Source organism: Syngnathus typhle, linkage group LG2 (assembly GCF_033458585.1).
Source record: "Syngnathus typhle isolate RoL2023-S1 ecotype Sweden linkage group LG2, RoL_Styp_1.0, whole genome shotgun sequence".
Lineage (NCBI taxonomy): Eukaryota > Metazoa > Chordata > Actinopteri > Syngnathiformes > Syngnathidae > Syngnathus > Syngnathus typhle.
The window spans coordinates 24,946,558-24,971,948 of NC_083739.1; the positions used below are offsets into that span (position 1 = coordinate 24,946,558).

General features: G+C 43.1%; 1 protein-coding gene across 5 annotated transcripts in view; it reads left to right on the forward strand.

Moving 5' to 3' along the window:
* The window catches only part of lama5 (laminin, alpha 5), a 348,173-nt gene that overhangs the window by 309,436 nt on the left and 13,346 nt on the right, over positions 1-25,391 (forward strand). For all 5 annotated transcript variants that reach the window (XM_061273125.1, XM_061273122.1, XM_061273123.1 and 2 more), the window contains 6 exons: positions 1,742-1,874; positions 4,781-4,924; positions 5,172-5,302; positions 5,389-5,559; positions 14,156-14,288; positions 14,565-14,719. In XM_061273125.1, coding sequence (XP_061129109.1) covers positions 1,742-1,874; positions 4,781-4,924; positions 5,172-5,302; positions 5,389-5,559; positions 14,156-14,288; positions 14,565-14,719 — 867 coding nt within the window. The remainder of the gene's footprint in view (positions 1-1,741; positions 1,875-4,780; positions 4,925-5,171; positions 5,303-5,388; positions 5,560-14,155; positions 14,289-14,564; positions 14,720-25,391) is intronic.

Genomic DNA, 25,391 nt, shown 5'->3' on the forward strand with positions numbered 1-25,391 from the left:
TGAGCTAACTTTTTGTATCCTTCCCCTAAACCAGTGGTGTCCAAAGTTTTTGCAAGGAAAGCCAGATTTGATATAGTGAAGGGGCCTGGGGGGCAATAGTTTTTTCGGACATTTTTTAACTATAAAAAGTTCATGCAAATACACACTGTTATAAACAATTTCCATTGTCACAATTGTCTTTATTTTTCAAATGACCAAATAACCAAATATAAGCCAGTCAGTCAGATGTGAACTACTCTAAAAACACAAATTCTACCTTTCATTCATATCTGAAGAGTCAGATAACATTGAACAAACTGTATGAAATACATTAATTTCCATGAGTTTAAAATTATTTTTGCCTCTTGACCATTTTAAACAGGAGTTATAACTAATTCAAAGTTGTCTGTTATTAAAACTTAAAACAAGTGAATTTTACAATATCTTTCAGAAAGTAGTGTTTGTGGCACATCTACAGGTTCATAACGTCAACAGTATTAACATGGCCACTTCGTAGCTTGGTTTAGTAAAATTTACTTTTGACTCAGCCCCGCGTGAAGAATCGCTGTTGTGATGCCAGTTCAGCTTGGAGCTGCTTCACTTTATCAGCGCGGTCACTCCCTGTTACCTTGTTGTATGTGTTAGCGTGTTTAGTCTCTTTACAAATTAGACAAACACAATTGCCTTGATTTTCAGTGAAGAAGTATTGTAACTCCCATCTCTTGAAAGCGACGGCCCGCAATGTCAACTTTCCTCGTTTTCTTCGCAGTCGGCATGGCAGAAATAAGCGGGGAGGGGTGCGGATGCAAACTGACATTATTAAAGTGGTCCTGCCATCTTTTGGTAAAAAGAGGAATTATAGATTCAAGTTTCATTATTGTTTCATTCAGTTTAACAGTGCAGGCGGGCCATTAATAATACATTATAAGACCGAAGCTGCGGGCCGTATGAAATTTGACCGGGGCCGGATTTGGCCCGCGGGCCGGACTTTGGCCCTAAACCATAACATTGAACAATCTTTGGTTTCAGGTCATTTGTCAGTTGTTTTGAGGCTCCCATGTTACTACTCTTCAGAGAAGATGCAAAGAGGAGAACAACTTGCAACTGGCCACCTCAAATACCTGTCCCTGGAGATGTTTTGTAAAGAAGAATGGTCAAAATACCTTCAACCAGAATCCAGACTTTCATTGGAAGCTATAGGAAGCGTTTAGAGGCTCTACTAAATATTGATGCCATTTTTCTGTTTGGGTGCCCAAATTTATGCACCTGCCTTCTTTTGTTTAAGTGATGATTGCACACTTTCTGTAAATCCTATAAACGTCATTTCACTTTTCAAATATCACAGTGTTTATCTGCAATATGACAAATTTAACTGAAACGATGATTTATTAAGGAAAATCTTGAAAATTATTAGGGGTGCCCAAAACTTTGCATACAACTGTATACGTATGTTTCTGTATAATGTGTGTGTGTGTGTGCGTGTGTGTGTGTGTGTGCGCGCATGTGTATGCCTGTCTGTGTGTGTGTGCGTGTGTCTGTGTGCATGTGTGCATGTGTGTGTCACTTTTCAGATTTTCAGTTCTTAGACCACAGGAGGAGTGTCTACGGAAAGATATATCCCCAAAAATGTGATGCATATGAATGCAAATGCAAACAAATACAAGTTTCAATCACACATAGATAAACATACACAAAGACACAATTTATCATTGCTTTTGACATGACGTGCTTCAAGGTGTGTTTTGTTGTGTGTTGTGTGCAGGTTGCGGCCCTTATTTCCTAACCAGGGCTCTCTAAAGGGATGTTTCCGGAACGTCAAAGCTCAGAATTCCCATATTGACCTGAAAAGGATGACAAGCTCCGGAGTCAGTTTTGGATGTGACAGTGACCTGCTGGTAGGAACACCAAAAACATTTCTATAGTGTTTGCCCTCATTTGGATGACAGATGTTCTGGAATCCGTCTGGGCTAACTTTGGGCAACAGTCAGGGTGAAATCTGGACTGGTCACCAGTAAGCCACAGAACACATAGACAAAGTCATTACATGTAATTAACTAATATGCAATAAAATACAATGAACCACAATTTTCAAACAGCTATTGCCTCGCGGGTACAACAGCTATTCAGTGACACCCCCTGACTACAGTTACCGTAATCTTGGGAAGCGATGCGACCTTGTAATTTACTAGTCGTACTAAAACGTACTAAAACATTTTGGCAGAGCACTGTGTACAACCAGTATGGATCAACAAATTCATCACTTGATCCATATATAAGGCACACCGGACTATAAGGCGCATCTAACGCAATACGGTAATTGACGAAGATGAAAAAGGAATGTTTGCTATAATTATAGTGAGTTTTAGTTGATTTTAGAAAGATGTTGTTTTGAGTTAGTTTTCAGTTTAAAGCATTTTGGATTTATTACAAAAAATGGTTTTTAATTTAGTTTTCAATTGTTTTTCTTGACTATCATAACCTTGTTCCATAGCATAGGAGCAACAGCTTGACAGTCCCCTCCTAGAGCTTCTTTCTTTCTTTCTTCTATCTGGGTTATTCTTTCAATCTCGACCCACAGCTCATGATCATAGGTGAGGGGAGTACCGTATTTTCCGCCCTATAAGGCGCACCTAAAAACCTAAATTTTTATCAAAAGTTGACAGTGCGCCTTATAGTCCGGTGCGCCATATATATGGATCAATTGATGAATTTGTTGATCCATACTGGTTGTACACAGTGCTCTGCAAAAATGTTTTAGTACGTTTTAGTACGACTAGTAAATTACAAGGTCGCATCGCTTCCCAACATTACAGTAACTGTAGTCCGGGGGCGTCACCGAATAGCTGTTGTACCCGCGAGGCTATTTGATTTCAAAATAGGCTGCTCCGTTAATGTTTCGAGTAAATCTACGGATCGATATGGAAGGGAAACATAGGTAAGCAGTACCAATGCGTTAGATCAAACTTTAGTCAGTTCCGATCATTTTATACGAGATCGTTTGAGAAACGCTATTGTTTACACTTTGCTGAGGCTCATGGGAGATTGCGAGCTGAGGCTCATGGGAAATTGCGAATGGCTAATGCTATAACGATAGCTGCTATACGCGCGAGGCTATTTCATGTCAAAATAGGCTGCTCTGTTAATGTTTCGAGTAAACCTACGGATCGATATGGAAGGGAAACATAGGTAAGTAGTACCAATGCGTTAGAACGAACTTTAGTCAGTTCTGATCATTTTATAGGAGATCGTTTGAGAAACGCGGTTGTTTAGACTTTGCTGAGGCTCATGGGAGATTGCGAGCTGAGGCTCATGGGAAATTGCGGATGGCTAATGCTATAACGATAGCTGCTATACGCGCGAGGCTATTTCATGTCAAAATAGGCTGCTCTGTTAATGTTTTGAGTAAATCTACGGATCGATATGGAAGGGAAACATAGGTAAGTAGTACCAGTGCGTTAGATCGAACTTTAGTCAGTTCCAATCATTTTATAGGAGATCGTTTGAGAAACGCGATTGTTTACAGACGGCTCGTTGGTTATTGACTAGTGGGTGCATACCGCAACCCTAGTCAACCTCAGTTTGTTGCAGTGAAGCTTCTATTTTATGCGCCTTATAGTCCGGTGCGCCTTATATATGAACAAAGTTTTAAAATGGGCCGTTCATTGAAGGTGCGCCAAAGGATATGACTCCGGTTGATCTCAGCCTTTGTACAACATTTAAGTGACTGACAACATTCAGGTAACTAACAACATTTAAGTGGCAAGAGCAGGATGTTATTGCACAGTGATGTCTCTGAGTCTCTATGAGTGGTGTGAGTTCATCAGAGCGACAGCCTGGGGGAAGAAGCTGTGTCTGTGTCTGCTGGTTTTGGCGTACAGAACTCTGTAGTGCCGTCCGGAGAGGAGTAGTTTGAACAGACTGTGACCTGGGTAAGAAGGGTCCGCAGAGATGTTACTTGCACGTTTCCTAGTCCTGGACAGGTACAAGTCTTGGATAGATGGGAGGTTGGTTCCAATTCCACCTGATTGTCTGTTACAGTCTGCACTTGTCATGTTTGGTGGCTGATCCAAACCAGACAGTGATGGGGGTGCAGAGGATAGACTAGATGATGGCAGTGTAGAAGGTCTTCAGCAGCTCCTGCGGCAGGTTGAACTTCCTGAGCTGTCTCAGAAAGCACAACCTCTGCTAGGCCTTCCGGACAAAGTCTATGTGGCCGGCCCATTTCAGGTCTCGGGAGATTATGGGTCCCAGGAAAAAGTTAAAGTCCCAATGATTGTCACACACACATCTGGGTGTGGTGAAATTTGTCCTCTGCATTTAACCCATCCACATGTGATTTTGATCCATCCCCTGGGGGAGAGGGGAGCAGTGAGCAGGAGCGGTGCCGCACTCGGGAATCATTTGGTGATATAACCCCCCAATTCCAACCCTTAATGCTGAGTTCCAAGCAGGGAGGCAATGGGTCCCATTTTTATACTCTTTGGTATGACCCGGGCAGGGTTTGAACCCACAACCTTCCAGTCTCAGGGCGGACACTCTACCATGCTCTACAATGCACCAAAAGTTACAACATTTATGAAGAAAAACTATATGTTATGTGCAGGTGGCTCGTGAAGCTCACTTCTCTGGTCAGAGCTACCTGTACTTTCAGCTGAGCAATGTTTCTGGGCTTAGAAGCAAGTTTACTTTAACACTATAGGATCATAGTAGTCAGACCTTGAAGGGAGGTGTGACTTACATAAATGCTGAGGCTAACTAAGTGGCTGCAACATGATTGAAAATAAATATATGTTATGCGCAGGTGGCTCGTGAGGCTCACTTCTCGGGTCAGAGCTACCTGGACATGGAGCTGAGCAATGTTCCTGGATTTAGGAGCAATTTCTATGCCAGTTTCAGCTTTAGGACTGAGCACAAGGACGGACTCATGTTTTTCCATCACAACAAGGTGACGCCACTTGCACTTCCTGTTTGCTGATGCATGTTTTTATGGACTTTCTTAACTGTGTACGTGTGTGTGTGTGTGTGTGTGTGTGTGTGTGTGTGTGTGTGTGTGTGTGTGTGTGTGTGTGTGTGTGTGTGTGTGCGTGTGTGCGTGTGTGTGTGGCCATGCGTGTGTGTGGCCATTTGTGTGGCCGTGTGTGTGTGCGCGTGTGTGCCTCTGTGTTTCTGTGCGGGCACATCTCCTTGTTCAGGATGGCATTTGTCAGGTGTTTCTGCATGAAGGTCACGTGGTGGTGAGAGCAGGCAACACCGAAGTGAAGACACAGAAGACATACAACGATAACAACAGTCATTACGTGGCTATCTACAACAAAATCAACGGGTATCTATATACTATATGCCAGATAGAGGGAGTTCACCTTATAGGTGCACTAACTTCTATGCATTCTCTACTCACATTCTCCTCAGTGTGCGTGTTTACATGAATGATGTGCTGGAGAAGTCCAAGGAGACTGTCTGGCTGGACACCAGGAGAAGTGGCTTGGTGGCTAGCTTGGAGGGCCGCACCTTCTTGGGGGGCATGCCCGATCAGAGTTTAAGCAACCTGACGGGATGCATGAGCAATGTTTTCATCAGGAGGTGAGAGTAACGCTTGGGAAAAAAAACATTTTAGGGAACCCCTGTTGCAAAGAAGTTTAAAATTACATTTGGTAATCCTAAACTCTAGAGCACTCGTACTACCACTACTAATGCTAATAATAATTATTAAGGATGGGACGAGATACAAGATTTTGCGGGATTAGAACGCCACAAGATTTCCCATCCTTGCACAGCACAAAATCCATTTTCTTTTGGCTTTATGAGACCCACACCAGGTGAATATAGCAGATTGATTTGCAACTTCCTCAGCCAAATCAGAGAGTCGCTGTTGTGACAGACAACGCTCGCAACATGGATGCGGCATTACAATAGTAGCTAGTTTTAAGCCACGCATAAATGCTCGCGACACACACAGTTTATCTCGCTGGTTAGGCTGGTCTTAAAGTTGGCTATGTATCACGTTTGGTTGTATATGTGTCAGGCGTATCGTTTATTTTTTTTCACCGCCGCTTAACAGCAACAGCACTTTTGAGTCACGTCTAAAGGTACAAACGCACATTAACTAATTGCGGACATTGTTGTGCGCTGGAACAGCTCTGTGGACAGCATCTTCTAGGAAGAGTAGGAGAGTACCTCCTAATGTTGTCAAATAGTGCCATGACTTTTATCTTTTGCATTAGATTTTGTTATGTATTGTTATTTGTCATTCATTGTTTATTTCCGAGTTTCTTTTGCTTTTGGGCGACCGCCGTTTTGTGTGAATGTAAGCAGTAGACCAACTATAATTTCTTGTCTCGCTCTCATGGACTTAATCTCATGAGACATCTCGTTTCATTCACAATTTAACTAATTTATTGTCCTAAATTCTGGGGTGCGCATTATACATGGGTACAATTTTTTTTTTTTTTTTTAAGAAAATCATGGTACAACAAAACCAACAACAGGGCTGACCGACAAAGACGTGGAACAAAAAGACAGGGTGACATTACCAAATACAGGAACAGAAACCAAACAGACATCATGACAGTAACACATGCAATGATCCGACGGTGAGCGAGGGACAGATACAAAACATGTTACATTGATTGAGGTGACACAGGAAGAGAGGGGCGACGCGAACAGAAACTATGGCAACCTAGGCACATAGCAAAACTGGGGACGAGACATGACAAATCTCCCTCGAAATAAAACTTGAAATCACCTTTCTTCTAGTTTGTTGTCAATCGTGCATCGCATTCAGCCATCCTGCCCAACACACTTAGTTAGTAAAATTCATAATTGACGACACATCGTTTGATGCGATGGTGCAATCCTTGATGGTGTGTTATTGTCAAATATTGTTTGGTTTTTTATCTCCATCGCAAACCGGATATCATACGGAGGCCGCCATTACAGATGCGCAGAACTTTTCATCTGATTGCGGTGGTGCCTTTACAGGCAGTTGGAGAAATCAATGCCAACAAAAAAAAATACATCCAGCCTAGTTAAGACCATACCAAAGACTATAAAAATGGGACCCATTGCCTCCCTGCGTGTGTGACGATCATTGGGACTTTAAAAAAATAAATAAAAATTGGGTGCGTATTATACATGGGTAAAGGCTTTTTTCCAGCATCAACATGCCATTTTTAGGGTGCGTATTGTACATGGGGGCGCATTATACACGGAAAAAAACGGCACCAATATTTGCTGTATTGTACCTATTATTGCTTCTTACCAGGGCTGTGGACTCGGTTCGGACTCGGGGACTCGGACTCCGTCGGACTCGGTCATTTTTGCCGGACTCGGACTCAGTGCTGATTTTGACCGAGTCCACCGAGTCCGACAATAAAAAAAAAAAAGAGGCAAGACGCAGCCAGAGAGTGTCAGGTTACAGTCAGCGCGGTAGGAGTTGGAAGAAGCAGTAAAAACTCCACCAAACTCATCGTAATGACCCGTGATATATGTTATATCCTTACTATTTTCCAGGTTCTTAGATATCAAGAATAGGTCGGACAATGACGTGAATGATAACTGCTTTATTCCTTACTCACAGTGCGTTCACAGGGCGTACCACAACAACACAGAATGCGCCCATCCCACTTCCGGGGTTTTTCTACTACGGAATTTGAGTTAGCCCAAAATACACAACATCTCTTCCCCTCTTACAATGAACGTGCTATATGCACCTATAACTTGACATCTTCATGATCTATCAATAACTACCATTAAACAATTATCATATATGGTCCAGACAATTATGACAATAATATTCCCATGAAACCTTAACTTTGGGTGAGTGTGGACTACGTCGAATTATACCGAATTATAGCGAAAAACCGATGTGTACGGCGTCGTACGGCGTCAGCACTATGTTGTTTTCAATAAAAACATGAAGAACTCACGTTTGCGTCAGTCAATTTAAATTTTTATAAAGGATTATTCTCCTTTGATGTCTTTAAATTCATCCGCGTTCTGTCATTGAAGCGGGGTGCATTCATTTTCACTTTCCAAATAAGGGGTCGTCACTAATTATTTGTGTTTAGATAAATGTCTGAGCTATAATGGTGTAATTAATGATTAAAACTTGAAAGTATCTGTTTATTGTATTCGTTTATATGTTTAATAAAGACGAAGCCATCACAAAACTGTTGTAATTATTTAGATTTTGATCTAAATTAGCCTTGAATAAAGACTAAGCAGTCACATGAATTAACAGAAAAAATGGACAGCCGGACACGGACTCGGACTCATGGCCAAGAGGCCGGACTCGGTGCAAAAATCCGACCGATTCCACAGCCCTGCTTCTTACTATAATGTGACACAATTGGATCAAATATTAATGTGATGTAGTCGCTTATGCTCTAGTACCGTCACAATCGACTTGCAATAATATGATGTACCATACTTTCCGGACTATAAATCGCTCTGGAGGCGCACCAGCCATAAAATGCAATGCACCTGCGTGAAGCTGGCCCCCCACCCTATGCAGAATTTAAGGAAAATTGTTTGTTTAGTTTGTGCTGGTTTGTTCCGTAAAAATTTTCATTTGTGCTGCAACGTTTTTTTTAGTTATTAGAGATTATTTTATAAGGCATCCAGAGTTCACCCAGCCCCCCATCTGCTCCAAATGAACCCTAAATGGTACCGTTCGTTTGTGCTTCCTTTGTGCTGGTTTGTGCTGCAAAAACCTTTTGTTTGTGCTGCTGCGGTTTCGTAAATAATGCAGGTAATGCATCATAAAGAAGAAAAAGACAGCGTATTTTTTGGACTAAAGTTAGCTCCGGAATATACATCGCATTAGCCATAAAATGCACAATAACGAGAAAAAAACATATGTCGCTCCGGAGTATAAGTCGCATTTTGGTAATAATAATAATAATAATAATTCATTCAATTTATATAGCGCTTTTCAATGACCCAAAGACGCTTTACAGGGAATAAAAAGGGTTGGGGGGGGGAAACAATAGGTTATAGTTAACAAGACATCGGTCAGCAGTGCAAAGGAGATAGATGGAGGAGCAGGAGGGGCAGGAGCGGAGGTTGTTGAGGTTGCCAGTACGGGAGGTGGGGGTGACGGGGGGTTGGTAGTCCAAAAAGAGGAGATGGGTGAGCCATCGGGGAAGTGCCGGTCCAGATGTAGTGGCGACGGCGAAGGATCCCAGCCTCGTGTGGAAGCAGCAGTGGACCAGGTGGTGATGCCGGTCGACCTCGACTGCACCCGCTCGAACGGCAGGCCCCAATGCACCACGGCGGCACACAGCAGAGCCACGGTTGGCGAGCCCGCAGGGAGTGGAGCCCGTCCCCTGAGGACACCGGATGGAAGGCCAGAGAGCCGGGCCAGAGCTGCCGTCGAGTCCACAGCAGGCGGCCACAGGCTCCGAGTCGGGAGGAAGGAGGGTCCGATGGTTCTTTTGGCCAGTTGGCTGTTGGCTAGCTGGCTAACGTAGCTGGTAGTCCGAGGGAGAGGAAACAGATAGGTGAGAGCGGAGCTGCGGGCATGCGAGGTGGACGGAAGACAACACGAGAAAAATAAAAGAAGAGACGGGTGCACTGAAAACGGGAAAACGAAAAACAAGTAACGGACACTGTCCAGAATAGAAGCGGCAGTCAACAGATCTGACGCCAGCGTTGCTCTAACCTGGAGGACAACAGACGGTGGGGGAGGAGGGGAGGAGCTGGTGGAAATTTGTTCGACAAAATCCAACACCAAGTGGCGCTGACGGTGGTTGCACTTCAAAATATTCCACATGTCAAGTTAAGCGAAAGAGTATCCTCAACCACTGAATAGAGATTGGAAAAATCTTCCTCGATGTGGCATTCCGAGACATCTAAAAATGTTGAGTTTGAAATAACAGTAAAATCTAGTCTATTGGGAAAAATATGGAAACGTAATATACTCAAAAAACGAGTTTGTGAATTTCAAATGTATGTTTTCATTCCAATGTGTTAAATATTTTGTGATTGAGCAATCATTACAAGGTTTAAATGTTCAAGTTTATTGACAAGTGTATTTCATGCAGGCATGTCGCACAAATGAAATTATGTTCCTCTATAACACACAGTACCGTATTTTTCGGACTAAAAGTCGCTCCGGAATATAGGTCGCATTAGCCATAAAATGCACAATAATGTGAAAAAAAACATATATAAGTCGCTCCGGAGTATAAATCGCATTTTGGGGGAAATTTATCCGACAAAATCCATCACCAAGAACAGACATGAACGAGCAACAACAGGCTAAACAATAGGTATGCTAATGTGACATAAAAACAAACGAAGAGCTAAGAATGGGCCTGACGTAACATTCACAGTTATTCAAATAACTATTACATAAATAACACGTTTATAAAATCATCTGTGTCACTCCAATTCATTAAATCCATCGATCTTCTTTTATGTCAACAATGCCGGGTGCGCATCGCTGACGGCGGTTGCACTTCAAAATATTCCACAGGCCCATATAACAATATATAAATTATATATCAAATAACTATTATATAAGCAATAATATTATCAAACCATCTGTGTCACTCCAAATCATTAAATCCATCAATCCTCCTTTATGTCAACAATGCCGGCCGGGTGCGCGCCGCTGACGGCGCTTGCAGTTCAAAATATTCCACAGGCCCATATAACAATATCTATTATATAAGCAATAATATTATCAAACCTTCTGTGTCACACCAAATTATTAAATCCTTCAAACTTTCCGTCCTCCGTGTCACTTGCAAACAAAGCCGCTAATGATGCCGGTCGTATGTGGGGCCCTTCGTCATCCCGCGATGGAATCTTTGTCCTTATGTAAACAACCGCCGCGCCGCGCTGCTGACGTTACTTGAAGTTCAAATTACAGTAATCCCTCGCTACATCGGGGTTCGTTTATCGCGGTTTTACTTTTTTTATTTTTTTTATTTTAAACATTTGTGAAAAAATTCACATATAAATTGGTGCTCAGTAGAAGTCACGCCCCCACCCAAACTATGAAAAAAAAACGCGATTTATAATCCAAAAATTGTTGAACTGCTTCAAACAGAATACATGTACAGTAAGTACATTGTCAATAGAATTGCCACTCCGTTCCATTTCATTCAATTCCAGGATTTTCTGTATCGTTCACAAATAAGTCACGCCCTTCTCGTCAAATCTACCGTAATTTTCGGACTATAAATCGCGTTTTTTTCTCATAGTTTGGGTGGGGGCGGGGGGGCCGATTTATACTCAGGAGCGACTTATATTTTTTTTTTCACAAATTTTTACTTGATCATTAACACATCACTTACTTACAAGTATAGTTGACCACTTCACATGTTATTTTTAGTATAGTTGATCATTTCACATGCTTTGATATCTTTATCTTGAACATATTCAAAACATGAAAAATAGAGAGAAAAAATCAAATATAGTAATTAACTCTTTAAAGCGCCGTATCCTCTGGACATGTCCTCTGTCACCAGGATGACATAAAGGATGAGAAATTTGATCGATGGATTTAATAATTTGGAGTGACACAAATGGTTTGATAATATTGTTGTTATTTAAAATATAGTTTATATATCGTTGTATGGGCCTGTGTAATAATTTGAACTGTGGCGCGGCACACGGCATTGTTGACAAAGGACGATTGATAAAAGACGAGAAATTTGATCGATGGATTTAATGATTTGGAGTGACACAAATAGTTTGATAATATTGTTGTTTATGTGATAGTTATTTAAAATATAGTTTACATATCGTTGTATCGGCCTGTGGAATAATTTGAACTGCAGCGCGGCACACAGCATTGTTGACAAAGGACGATCGATGGATTTAATGAATCGGAGTGACACAGATGGTTTTATTAACGTGTTATTTATGTAATAGTTTTTTTTAAATAACTGAATGTTACGTCAGGCCCGTTCTCAGCTCCTTGTTTGTGTTTGTCACGTTAGCATACCATATCGTTTAGCCTGTTGTTGCTCGTTCATGTCTGTTCTTGGTGTTGGATTTTGTCGAATAAATTGCCCCCCAAAATGCGACTTATACTCCGGAGCGACTTATATATGGGTTTTTTTTCACATTTTTGGGCATTTTATGGCTGGTGCGACTTATACTCCGGAGCGACTTATAGTCCGAAAACTACGGTAGTCACTTTGCTACGAAGTAGGGTGGGCTGGCCAAGTGTTTAAAAGCAATGCCGAAACGAAAATGCACATTCGCAGAGAAGTTGAATAAAAAAAGTCCCGTGCTTTTGCCAGGGTCGATATCCTTATGAAGTTGAGTGCTTGACATGTAAGGCAGGCACTTACGTGTCTGTGGTAAATAAAGGTGGCAACGCTAATGCTATGAAAACGAGTGCAGACACAATATTATTAAAGTGAAATACAGTTGATTATTTTGGTGTCATCTCAATCTTACAGCTTTATTGTGTCCGTCGTTTCCAAAGATTGAAGAAACTGAACTATCAATGAAATGAGGTCTTTCTGCAAATCCTTCACTCTACAGACAAAAGATTTCTGAAACACTCCTTAACAAGCAGGACTTTGCCCACAGACGTGGGAACACTGCTTGAAAAATGAAACTTGACCAGGCATTTCTTTGAGGTTCTGATGTTGTGCAATGATTTGTGTGGATTGATGCATCCAACGGAACATTTTGATCTCTCCACTTCGGCATCCTTGAGTTGTTTGGACTACAAAAGTCTCATCGAGTAATAAACAAGGTGGATTTGTCTTAAACATGGCGGATTTGCGAGTCCACCATGTTTATTACTCGTATTTCCATTTGGCAACACCCATTACCTTGTTTGGTTTGTCCCGCCCCAAAGGGTGTAATGTCCATCCATCCATCCATCCATCCATCCATCCATCCATCCATTATCTGTATCACTTGTCCCCACGGGGGTCGCGGGCATGCTGGAGCCTATCCCAGCAGTCATCGAGCAGTAGGCGGGGGACACCCTGAACTGGTTGCCAGCCAATCACAGGGCACACAGACGAATAACCATTCGCACTCGCATTCACACCTAGGGACAATTTGAATTGCTCAATCAGCCTACCAAGCATGAGGTAACCGGAGTGCCCGGAGAAAACCCACGCGGGCCTGGAGAACATGCAAACTCCACACAGGGAGGGCCAAAGGTAGAATCGAACCCGCACCCTTCTAACTGTGAGGCGGTCGTGCTAACCAGTGTGCCACCGAGCCGTGATGTAATAGATATAAAACATCGTAGAAAATGGAGAAGTAAAAAATACCCCCCCAAAACGCACCTTGAGTGATATATTCCACTTTTCTACTGTCCTGGATAGTCCAGATACACAAGAAAATTATTTTAAAAGCAAAAGAAGTCAATTTTCCATATAAGTTAAAGTTAAAGTCCCAATGATCGTCACACACACATCTGGGTGTGGTGAAAAATGTCCTCTGCATTTAACCCATCCCCGTGTGATTTTAATTCATCCCCTGGGGGAGAGGGGAGCAGTGGGCAGCAGCGGTGCCGCGCTCGGGAATCAGTTGGTGATCTAACCCCCCAATTCCAACCCTTAATGCTGAGTGCCAAGCAGGGAGGCAATGGGTCCCATTTTTATAGTCTTTGGTATGACCCGGCCGGGGTTTGAACCCATAACCTTCCAGTCTCAGGGCGGACACTCTACCATTAGGCCACTGAGCTGGCCATATGTGTCCTTTAAGAGTTATTCAAATAACTATAGCATCAATAACATGCTAATAAGTTTATCGAACTATCCGTGCCACTCCAACTCATTAAACCCAACAAGATCTTCATCTTCGGTGTCGTTTATGAACAACTCCTCTAACTCCGGAAGTAGAAGATGCAGCGCTTCGTCTTCTACGTAGTCTATGTCAGACTCATCGTCGGTTGCAGTTCCAATTATTCCATAAGCCAAAGGTTCCCTAATGCGGTTTAGTGTGAAGATAACGTATGAAATGATATGATGTGTTAATAATTTCACACATAAGTCGCCCCCCAGCCTAACTATGAAAAAAAAACATTTTGTAGTCCAGAAAATACTTTATTTTATCAGTATCACATTTGCTACAGTGATGTAATTTTGACGCTTCTACTGCAGTATGAATATAATAGTAATGAAGACGCCAAGATGTTTGATGTTTTGCAAGACACATAAAAAGTCCAGCTGTTAAATGTGTTTGTCATCAGGGAGACTAGTCCTCAGATGGTGGTGAATCTGCTGAAGGTCAGAGATAACATCAATGTTCCGCTTGACTGTCCCGCTGCCGCAAAGCCTCAGCAGATTCTGTCCGTGCCAGCCAAACACAACAGCAAGTCTAAGGTATGTGTGCAGACATGTCTGTTCCTGGTCCCAAATTATGCTTTATTTGGTTCGAGTTTGCTTTCTATCTAGTAGGTAAATTAATCAAGATAATTATTATTTCAGTGACTATGAACAATGAACTAATGATTATCTTGATTATTTTTTATGTTTTTTCCTTTGATGGTTTGCGGATAAGATTTTGATTGAATAAATATAATATGGGTGCGTTGGCTCTAATGGTTGGAAAACACTGCGGAATATACATACACACAATACATTATGTGTTTTTTGTAGGGGAAAAACAAGAAGTTGTCCAGGTCACGCAGTCGCAACACCAGGGAGTCATGCCAAGGGGTGCTGTTGGACCAGGAAGTGGGAGCTCTGCAATTTAGTGGGTCAATGCTAAGCTACCAACGCTTCGACACTGTTCCTGCTTCCCTGAGCTCCAAGTGAGTGTGAACTCGGTGCATATATAACAATTCATAATTTATTATGTAATGTACGTATGTAATGTATTTATTGTGTAATTTCATATATTGTCATTTTAGGTTTGTATTTTTTTCATTTAATTTTATATACATGTATATGTATATATATACACACAGCCCCTCACAGTTGGGGGGGCGGGTTCGATTCCACCTCCGGCCCTCCCTGTGTGGAGTTTGCATGTTCTCCCCGGGCTCGCGTGGGTTTTCTCCGGGCACTCCGGTTTCCTCCCACATCCCAAAAACATGCTTGGTAGGCTGATTGAGCACTCCAAATTGTCCCTAGGTGTGAGTGTGAGTGCGAATGGTTGTTTGTCTCTGTGTGCCTTGCGATTGGCTGGCAACCGGTTCAGGGTGTCCCCCGCCTACTGCCCGATGACGCTGGGACAGGCTCCAGCGCACCCGCGACCCCCGTGGAGACTAAGCGGTGCAGAAAATGGATGGATGGATATATATGTATATACAGTGCTTGCAAAAGTATTCGCCCCCCTTGAACCTTTCAACATTTCGCCACATTTTAGGCTTCAAACAAAGATATAAAATTTTATTTTTTTTGTCAAGAATCAACAACAAGTGGGACACAATCGTGAAGTGAAACGAAATTGATTGGATAATTTAAACTTTTTTAACAAATAAAAAACTTAAAAGTGGGGCGTGCAATATTATTCGGCCCCTTTACTTTCAGTGCAGCAAACTCACTCCAGAAGTTCAGTGAGGATCTTTGAATGATCCAATGTTGTCCTAAATGACTGATGATGATAAATAGAATGGACCTGTGTGTAATCAAGTCTCAGTATAAATGCACCTGTCTTTGATAGTCTCAGGGTTCTGTTTAAACCGCAGAGAGAACCATGAAGACAAAGGAACACACCAGGCAGGTCCGAGATACTGTTGTGGAGAAGTTTAAAGCCGGATTTGGATACAAAAAGATTTCCCAAGCTTTAAACATCTCAAGGAGCACTGTGCAAGCAATTATATTGAAATGGAAGGAGTATCAGTGTTAGGGTGGTGCTCACTCTAACTTATTTTGCAAGAACCACACAGGAGTCAAGCAAGTCATTTTAGACACCTGCAGGCGGAGAGTTCACTCGTCGCTGTGCTTACAGCGATGGTCGAATGAAGTCTGACTCAGGCCTTTTCAGGTGCATATTTATTGAGAGAAACAGAGTGGGGTTGAAAGTGGGGGTGTGGGAACACACAGGTTGGGGTGAAGCCGGTCCCCTGCTGATCAAAGCATAGCAGGGGGCCTTTTACGACTTTCTGTAAACAAAGCAACTTTGATTGCTTCCTCTGCGTCTAGTCAACCAGTTGAAAGATCTTAGCACTTTGGTCAACTACTTTTGTCTAGACGGGACAAGCTAGTTAAATTATTACAGGTTACATTGCAACATAATCATACGATGAAGATATTCTGCAAACCCTAACATATCCCTCCTGTTTTATCATATGATTATGTCAACCCCGAACAGTCAAACATAAGTAAGAAAATACAATGAAAGCAATAACTTCCAGTGAAGATGAGGTTTTTCCTCAATACTCCAGTCCAAATTGTGTGTGTAATTTAAAAACTTGCGGCCAGATTAAATGCAGGAAAAGAGTTACACGGTCCCTCTGCCTTAGGCGACCAGAATGTTATCAATCAAGATAAAAATTGCTCGTGATTGTTCAGCCGTTGGGGGCTTGGCACGCCCACTGGTGGAGGGTGAGCACGATTCTCACCCGCTTCGCAGATCTGCTCCGTCCGGGGAGAACTTTGGAATGTCTGCTGCGTGGTCGTTGTCTTCAGTGGCTCAGGGTGGACTACCTGGCCACCAAGGGGGAAGAGGATTATTCTGCCTCTGTATGAACTGGGGCGGGGACTGTCGATGGCTGATCTGGTTCCTTGCAGGAACCCTTCACTGGGGCGCACTGGCACAGATGATACCACGAATCTCCTTTGCCGGCCAGCCGGACGGCATGTGAGATACGCTCCACCAATTTATAGGGTCCAGTCGACGCAGGCTCCGTCCCCCACCTTCTTGGGACCTTCAGCCAGAACGTTGGGGTGATCTGGACCTCGGTGTTTGCTTCCGTATCCGCAGTAGTTTCCTGACCAAATCCCGATCTGGATCCGCCACCAAAAGAACAGCAGCACGTCCGGAAAACAGCAAAAAACAGCACCTTTTCTGCAACCTTTGCATTAGTCATTTGAGATGTTTCTTCTGCTCCTCTCATCACTGTTTTGGTTGCCCTGGTTACAGAGGCGTTGCTACACCAAAGGGAGGGAAGATTGTGCCTGTAGCAACGTTGATTAGCTAAGGAATGTAGTGTGGTGTGAATTAGCACTTCATTGTCGGCCCGTGACCCCCGCAGAGTTTGTCCATCTGTTCTTCTCCAGTTGTTGGCCGAGTCGTCCGCGAGTGAGATCAGATAACTTCAATTGCCGCTTTCCTGTGGAACAATGCAACTAGACCTTTGCTAGACTTTATCTACTTAGTAAATTAACACTCAATAACAATAAGTAACTTGTTTACTCAATAACAATAAGTAACTTGTCCTAAACACTAAAACAAATGTTAAGTAAATGTAAGGTAACTGGTATGCAGTTCCTTAAACAAACATTGAGTAAATATAGGATAACTTGTACGCAACTACTTCAAACTGTGTTTAACACTTAACAAAGAAAAACAGTTCTGATCAACAACAATCTATGAACCAAACCTACAGTTAACTAAAAGGAATGAAGTTTCTTTCAACCAAATAAGAACATTTCGCCTATGCAAATAAGCTCTGCTCATTGTTAGTGAAGGCCTCTTACAGGAACAAAAACACACAGATAACATAAGGACAGGAAGGATGATCAAAAGACATCCCTGTCACTAAAGAGAAAGAACCTAGATAAAAGGAAAGCCATAAACTTGTAAATGACAAGGCTTTACTTAAATTATTCCAACATTTCCCTCCTGTTTATCACATATTTGCTCAATTTTTACATCACCAAAAACAACCACTTCTCTCGATTTTCAGTTGTCGGATCACAAGTATGCGCACAAATATTTCCACCAAAAAGGATAAATGTTGCGACATCATCATTCGGAAACACAGAGATCTGGGAAAAAGTCTGTAAACTCAAGTGCAAAAATTGCACATCATCATCGTTATCATCAACATGCTGCCGTTCAGACATTAGGCATACCCGGGCCATCTCGTCGTCCATCGGCGAGATTGCTGTAATGATCAGACGATTAAACAGAGCACAGAGACATGGAATACAACAACATCCACACAAGGTGAGTATAGCAGTAATTGAGGACACAAGGGCTTTATACTTCCCAAAAGCAGTCATCCACTTGTTGTGCTCTTTCATCCTCGTGTTGAGGGATTGCAAGCTTGCAATCACCTTCGTCAGGCTCCCATCAGGGGCGGTGTCATTCCGGATGAAGGTGCAGCATTGTTCCCTGAACATTGCGCAGACCCTTCCTTTCCCAGACAACAACATAAGAGCATTGCGGTTCTGGATTGACATTAGGGAAGGCGTGGCTAGCTGTTTGTGCACTGCCTCAAGTCCCGCTTGTGTCAGTTTGCCCAATTTCTGCATGTTGCAATGGATGTAATTTATCCTGTCAACGTTCTTCTTCATCATCCACCAGCAGCAAATGGAGGACTCCCATCCCGCTTCAATTTGGTCAATTAATTCTTATTAATCAGGAACTCCTCTGGGGACTCCAATTGCATCAATTTCAGTCAGATCATCGTCGCCTCTCAAATTTAAAGACATTATGTTTTTGTTTTTTCCAGCTTTTTCCCAGATCTTGGCATGTCGGTACATATATAATTTTGGTTGACTACATTCTCTAAAAGCAATGGTTTCTTTTCTTTTTTTTCTTTTTTTTTCCAACGGATATTATATAGAACACTCTGTCGCACATTTCACAATCAGTCCATCCATCGGCATCACAGTCTCGAAAGACCATAGATTTCTTGTGTCTGGAGGTTAGATGTTCTTTGCACAGCGTCTGCTGTGGCTGGTGAGTCCTATCCGTGAGAGGCAGACACGGCCACAGATGTTACAGATGTGGGCCAGACCCGGTGGCGGTGGGGGCATGGTGGCTTGCTGCCTCCTCAATTTCCTTTTCGTTTCTCGGTGTTGAGCCAGGGTGATTTCGTAGGTCTGCAGCCCGTTTTGGAGAGCCTGTTGCCATTTGTGACGATCCTGGGCGACGTCTTCCCAGATGGCTGGGTTGATGTTGAAGGATTTGAGGTCTTGTTTGCAGACATCCTTGTAGCGGAGCAGTGGGCGGCCTACTTGCCTTTTGCCTGATTTTAGCTCTGCATATAAGATGTCCTTTGGCATACGACCATCTTCCATCCGACGGACATGGCCCAGCCAACGGAGACGCCGCTGCTTCAGCAGGGAGAGCATAGTGGGGAGCTGTGCACTCTCCAGGACTGCACTGTCTGTGATCCTGTCCCGCCAGGTGATGCCCAGTATGCGTCTCAGGCAACGCAGATGGAAAGAGTTTAGCCTTCTCTCTTGATGTGCATAAAGAGTCCAGGCTTCGCTGCCATACAAGAGTGTACTGACGACACAGGCCCTGTACACTTGCACCTTTGTATGGATGGTGAGCTTGCTGTTCTGCCATACTCTGGGTGTCAGTTTTCCAAAGGTAGAAGCTGCTTTCCCAATCCGGCTGCTGACCTCGGCATCGAGTGATAAATTGCAGGTGATGGTAGACCCAAGATAGATAAAGCTGCTTACAGCTTCCAGTGTGTAGTTGTTGATGGTGATGGAAGGTGGGACAGTAGTCCCCTGGCCCATTGTCTTGGTTTTGTTTAGGCTGATGGTCAGGTTGAAGTCCTGACATGCTTGGCTGAACCGGTCTAGAAGAGTCTGCAGGTGTTCCCTAGTGTGTGTTGCCAATACTGCATCATCAGCAAACAACATGTCCCGAATGGTGAGTGGTCTGACCTTGGTTTTTGCTCTCAGTCGGGATAGGTTGAATAGCTTGCCGTCTGTCCTGGTGTGTAAGTAAACTCCTTCAGTTGATGTTCCGAAGGCTTGGCGCAGGAGGAGAGAGAAGAATATCCCAAACAGAGTGGGTGCCAAAACGCATCCCTGTTTGACACCACAGCGGATGTTAAAGGACTCAGAAGTGTACCCATCGTACTGAACAGTACCTTTCATGTCAGTGTGGAAGGACTGGAGGATGCTGAGGAGTTTTGGCGGGCAACCTATCCGTTCCACCATTTGGAAAAGGCCGCTCCTGCTCACCAGGTCAAAAGCCTTGGTAAGGTCAACGAAGGCCATGTAGAGAGGTTTATGTTGTTCTCTGCACTTCTCCTGCAGCTGTCTCAGGGTGAATATCATGTCCAGAGTTGATCTTCCTGCTCTGAACCCTGCCTGTGACTCTGGGTAGAGCATCTCTGCGAGGACTTGGAGTCTGTTTAGTACAACTCGAGCAAAGAGCTTACCGGTAATGCTGAGTAGGGAGATGCCACGGTAGTTGTTACAGTCACTACTGTCTCCCTTGTTTTTGTACAAGGTGACGATGTTAGCATTTCTCATGTCCTGTGGGACAGCGCCTTCTTTCCAGCACAGGCATAAAAGCTTGTGCAGTCTATGCAGAAGAGCAGGCTTCCCACACTTGAGGACTTCGGCTGTTATCCCATCGGTGCCTGGAGCTTTTCCGCTGGGCAGGCTGTTAATTGCTTTGCTTAGCTCCTCAGTTGTTGGTTCCATGTCGAGCTCTTCCATAACAGGTAGGTGCCCTACATGCCTGAGGGCTGCATCAGAGACACTGTTGTCCTTGGCATAGAGCTCTGAGTAGTGTTCCACCCAGCGGTCCAGCTGCTTAGAGCGTTCAGCGATGGTTTCTCCCGAAGCTGATTTCAATGGGACAATTTTGCGGGGTGATGGTACAATCAGTAGACGTGACAGATTACAGCAGTTGTTGACAAGGTATTATTTCTTTACATAACGTTTTTGCCACTGTTAATGCATTCAGTGTATATTTTGAAGCCAATTCAACCCATTTTGAGAATGCATCTATTATGACCAGGCATTATAACCCTGTGGATTGTGTTTAGCACATGTCAAACAAGCTCTACAAAAACTTTTTTATAAACGTTTTGAATATGAATCAAATTCATGTTGTATAAAGCTGACTGAACTGCCCTTCCATCCCCCCTGTTGAGCAAGGTGTCAATGGCACGTGACAACACCATGGCTCAATACAGCTGCCCATTTGTATCGTTCCTTTTCCTTTCTCAACGTAACAACCCAATCCATCAATCGAATAAAAAAAATAAACAAAATAAACAAAATAACTGCTGGTAAAGTAATATAATAGTTAACTGTTGTAGTTTCATAACTTTAACTAAATTGCTCTCTTATTCTCAAATTTTAAATTTAGCTTTGAAATGTCGGTATTTCATAATTGTACATCATCCAATTCCAGAAAGCAAGTTCTTTCCATCTCTCAAATTTTGTTTAACCAAGGCTAGGCATTAAAGGAGCGTGGACCAGTTTCTGCCCATAAACAAATTGCTCGCTTTTTTATTTTTCCTTCCTATCTTAACAAAATCGGTTTTGTTTTGCAGTGCAAATCAGATAGACTACAGATAAATAAATTCTTTAGTGCGCCTATATTAGCGAATTTCATCCTTTTAACACATAACACAACACACAGACAACACAAAAACAGCAGAGACACAGCTCACAAACAATACCAACAAACAACGCTGTGCAAACGCCATCCTCTTTTTTGACGTTTTGGTTGTACTTTTTCTCTCTTCTTTTTTTTTTCTTTCCTCAGTGCCTTTTATCCTTCGTGCAACTATTGTCACACCTTCCCTAGGCATCACCCTGCTTCAATATCACTTGCTACCACGCACTCAGCACACCCCTGGAGTGGGTACGACCCTACTCCGCGTGCAGCCACAGCAAGGGAAGCAAGAGGGGGGGGGCCCGGCATTTTCACACTGATTTATCCCAGCCTGGCCAGTACTGGGACAATCAATGCCGTCGTCCCCCACCTGCGCCAACCCAGCAAACAGCTACCCGCAGAGTCCAGAGCCCCACACCACATCAGTCTCCCCCACAATCAAATTACAATATCAATCACCACAGGACACCTACACCCTTTTCACACCACAATACCACACTCCCCCCTCCACAGTCCAGTCTAAGTGGAGACAATGGAAGGCAGGAAGGCACAGGTGAGACACCGAAGGAGCAAGCCCCTGCAGTCCTCCCACAAACGAATTACAACCAACAACAAAAGCACAAATCACTTATGTCTGTTTGGGAGGATCACAACAGCCAAACGTTACAAATGACAAACCACAAGACGCAGGTCTTGGAACCACATCAACGACCGCCAAACGCAAATGCCGGGTCAAGGACTGTTCTTCGTCTGTTCTTTGTAACTCTTGTCAAAAGCAACCTTTATTTTTCTTTTGTTTGTATTTGTTTCTTTTTTGTTTTTCTTTCCTTCCTAGCATCTAACTTACTCAAAATCATTCTTCCTTCAAAGTCGCTCAACTACTTGTCCATAGCAGTCTCCAACAACTTCAACCATTCAACCTGTATTTTCCCTTCAGTCGGGCATTCAGTCATCAATGCTCATTTGCATCTCACACGGCCTCCAAAAAGGAGTCTTTCTATCACATTGGTCCCAATTCATCCAAGCTCTCCACACAACATTCATATGCCATTTCCAACTCAAGGTTCCCGATAGAACAATCCACCAATCCAAAAAAAAACTCAACACACAAAAAAAGTGCTTGCAAATTAATCCGAATTTTCTCCTTGTTTTCAAATTCAAAGAACTCAATCTCTCAGATTCAGCTTGCATATAGAAGTTTGTATAATCTTACAATACAACCAATCAATAATTTCCATTAAATGTAGCATACAATGTCTCTGTATTAGCATGAGCGGTCAAAAAGGGGGGGGGGAAACTTGACATGTTGAAAATTTGGCTTTTCCTCTGCCTCTTCCTCCACCCTTTGATTGGTATTTTTTTACACGACGACACACTCTTGCCAAGTGGCCCCGTTTCCCACAGTTCCAACAGTCCAAATTTGAGCTGGAGTTTGAATTGAATGGCGGCCTGCGGCCTTGTTGGTCTCTAACTCTTCCTCTGCCCTTTTGGGAACTTCGGAAGAAGACCGTTGTATCTTCATCTAGATCAGGGGTCACCAAACTACGGCCCGCGGGCCGGATACGGCCCGCGGGACCGTCTAATCCGGCCCGCCAACCCTGAACAAATTGTATTATTAAACTTTTTTTTTTTTTTTTTTTGCTCATTTTGCCTGCAATGACTGCGTTTGCCCAGTAGATGGGGAAGCGCTCGCCTGCGCATTTACTACCGGAAGCCGTGTCAGAAAGCTCGGTGCACACTCACAAGTGCGTGTACGGACATGGCGCACTCGCGCTCTATTTGTATCAGTCCCGAATTTAGAGCGTGGGCTGTGACGACAGCATTCTTGTAATTTGCGCGCTGAGCTTTCAGATGCAGTTTTGCGCTAAAGCCACCCACAAACCTTCCCCTGGAATCCTTCCGTTAAAATGTCGCCCAAGTAAAGCAGGGTGAACACAGTGCCGAGCGTTTAAAAGAGTTGCCAATTTGGCTCGACGTACGCGACGTGACGTTCAGCCACATGAACGTCAACATCTACCCGTCACAGATCGAGGTAAACGGACAAACACCTCGGATCTCGCCTAAGAATTGCCACAACAAATTTTACTCCAGACTATGACGCACTATCAAACTTTAACAAAAAAGACAGCAGTGTCTACAAGCCTACTGGAACCTACAAAAGGATTATAAGGAAGGAACACAAGAACTTTAAGAGACTGCTCATATGTGTCAGAGAGGTTCTGCTCTGACAACTGAGCTGAACTTTTATCTGTTAAGATTGTTCATGGCACAACAGAAAGTTAATGTTCCATGGTTTTTTTTCTATGAAGAACCCAGAGAGAGTTATTTAGTTATTTATTTCCTGTTTTTTCTGTGAAGAACTCAGAGAGGGTTTAGTTATTATTTATTTCATTAATAGTGTTATTATTTGTTTCCTGACTTTTTTTCTGTAAAGAACCTGGAAAGGGTTATTAAATAACCGTTATTTGGTTATGTGTGGCTTTCTGGAAAACAATATTTTTTTTAAGCTCCCCTACGATCGTCACACTTTTTCTGTTACAAACTGCCACCGGCCCGCCATCAGAGAAGGGAAAGGTTATGTGGCCCTCACAGGAAAACGTTTGGGGACCCCTGATCTAGATCATTACCATCATCTAGATGAAATACATCAAAACATTTGCCTTTCTCAATCGTCTCAACGCAAGCAGTGCCTGCTTCCACCAAGTGTTTCCTCACCCAGTTGCCTAAGTCGGGGGGTGAAAGAGTGAGGAGCACATTTCTAAGATGTTGCTGATAAGCACTCTCAGCTGCATCATCGAATGGGATGCCACTGTGCACCCAGAGTTCTCTTCCAAATCTTAATTGAATGGTGGTCTCATCACTTTTTATCTTTCCATTTTTTGTCTCTTGAATTTGTTCTCTTCTCTCTTGTGAAGCTTTCAACCACATTCTAGCACATTTCAACTCTCTCTCTTTCCTTTTCTTTTTCTGTCCCTTTGTCATCCTATCTACACTCTCCTCCAAAACATCAACCACTATCTTCCACACTTCAACTTCCCTTCTACTCCATACTTTTTCTTCCACTTCGGCATGTATTGCATACAATTAAGACATTTACTCGCCATGTACTTCTCATTTTCTTCAAGAGCTAGAGATTTACCGTTCTTATTTCCCATCTTAATTTGGTATTTTAGGTTTATACAATTTATTAAAAAAAAATACATTCTGTCTTTCTTTTCTTTGAGGATCCTCAATGTAGGTTTAAATTGACCTTTCACCAAATTCTCTCTGCAGTCAATTTATCTTACCAGTCACACTCTCAACCACACAAACACCAACGATTTTTATTTTTAGGCCTATCCAAGATGGGTGTAAAACCCTCCAACACAGCTTGGAAGAACGGACAAAAAAAAGAATCTACGCCCTCCTTCAATTAAGAAAAAGAAGCTCTGTTTTTTCTTAGCCCGTTCCTTCCACTGGGACTTGAACCCAAGCTGTTCTTTGGCCGGAAAAACGTACAAAGAGAAATCTACACTCTTCTTTGACTAACAAAAAAGAAGCTCCGTGTTTCTTAGCACGTTCCTTCCACTGGGACTCTAACCCAAGCCAGATCCTTCAGCTTGGAAAAACAGACAAAGAAGAATCTACACACTTCTTCGATGAACAAAAAAGAAGCTCTGCTTTTCTTAGTCTGTTCCTTCCTCTGAGACTTGAACCCAAGCTGTCTCCCGTGCACCCTTTACGCGTTTCACAACCACACAATTTTTTAACTTACCTGACCCCTGGTTCGTTGCATTGCCGGAACCCGTCAATTCACCTCTGGCAGACGAAGGCAGACCTAAGATGCTGTCCCAGCAAAGAAATTCTCTTCACAGGACTTTCTTTTCCAGGTCCCCCTAAAGGACGCTGACTTGTCTACAATGCAGCACGTCCTCCTCCGTCAGCCAGATGGCGGGTATGAGGGTCCCGGGTTTCGGCACCAAAATGTTAGGGTGGTGCTCACTCTAACTTAT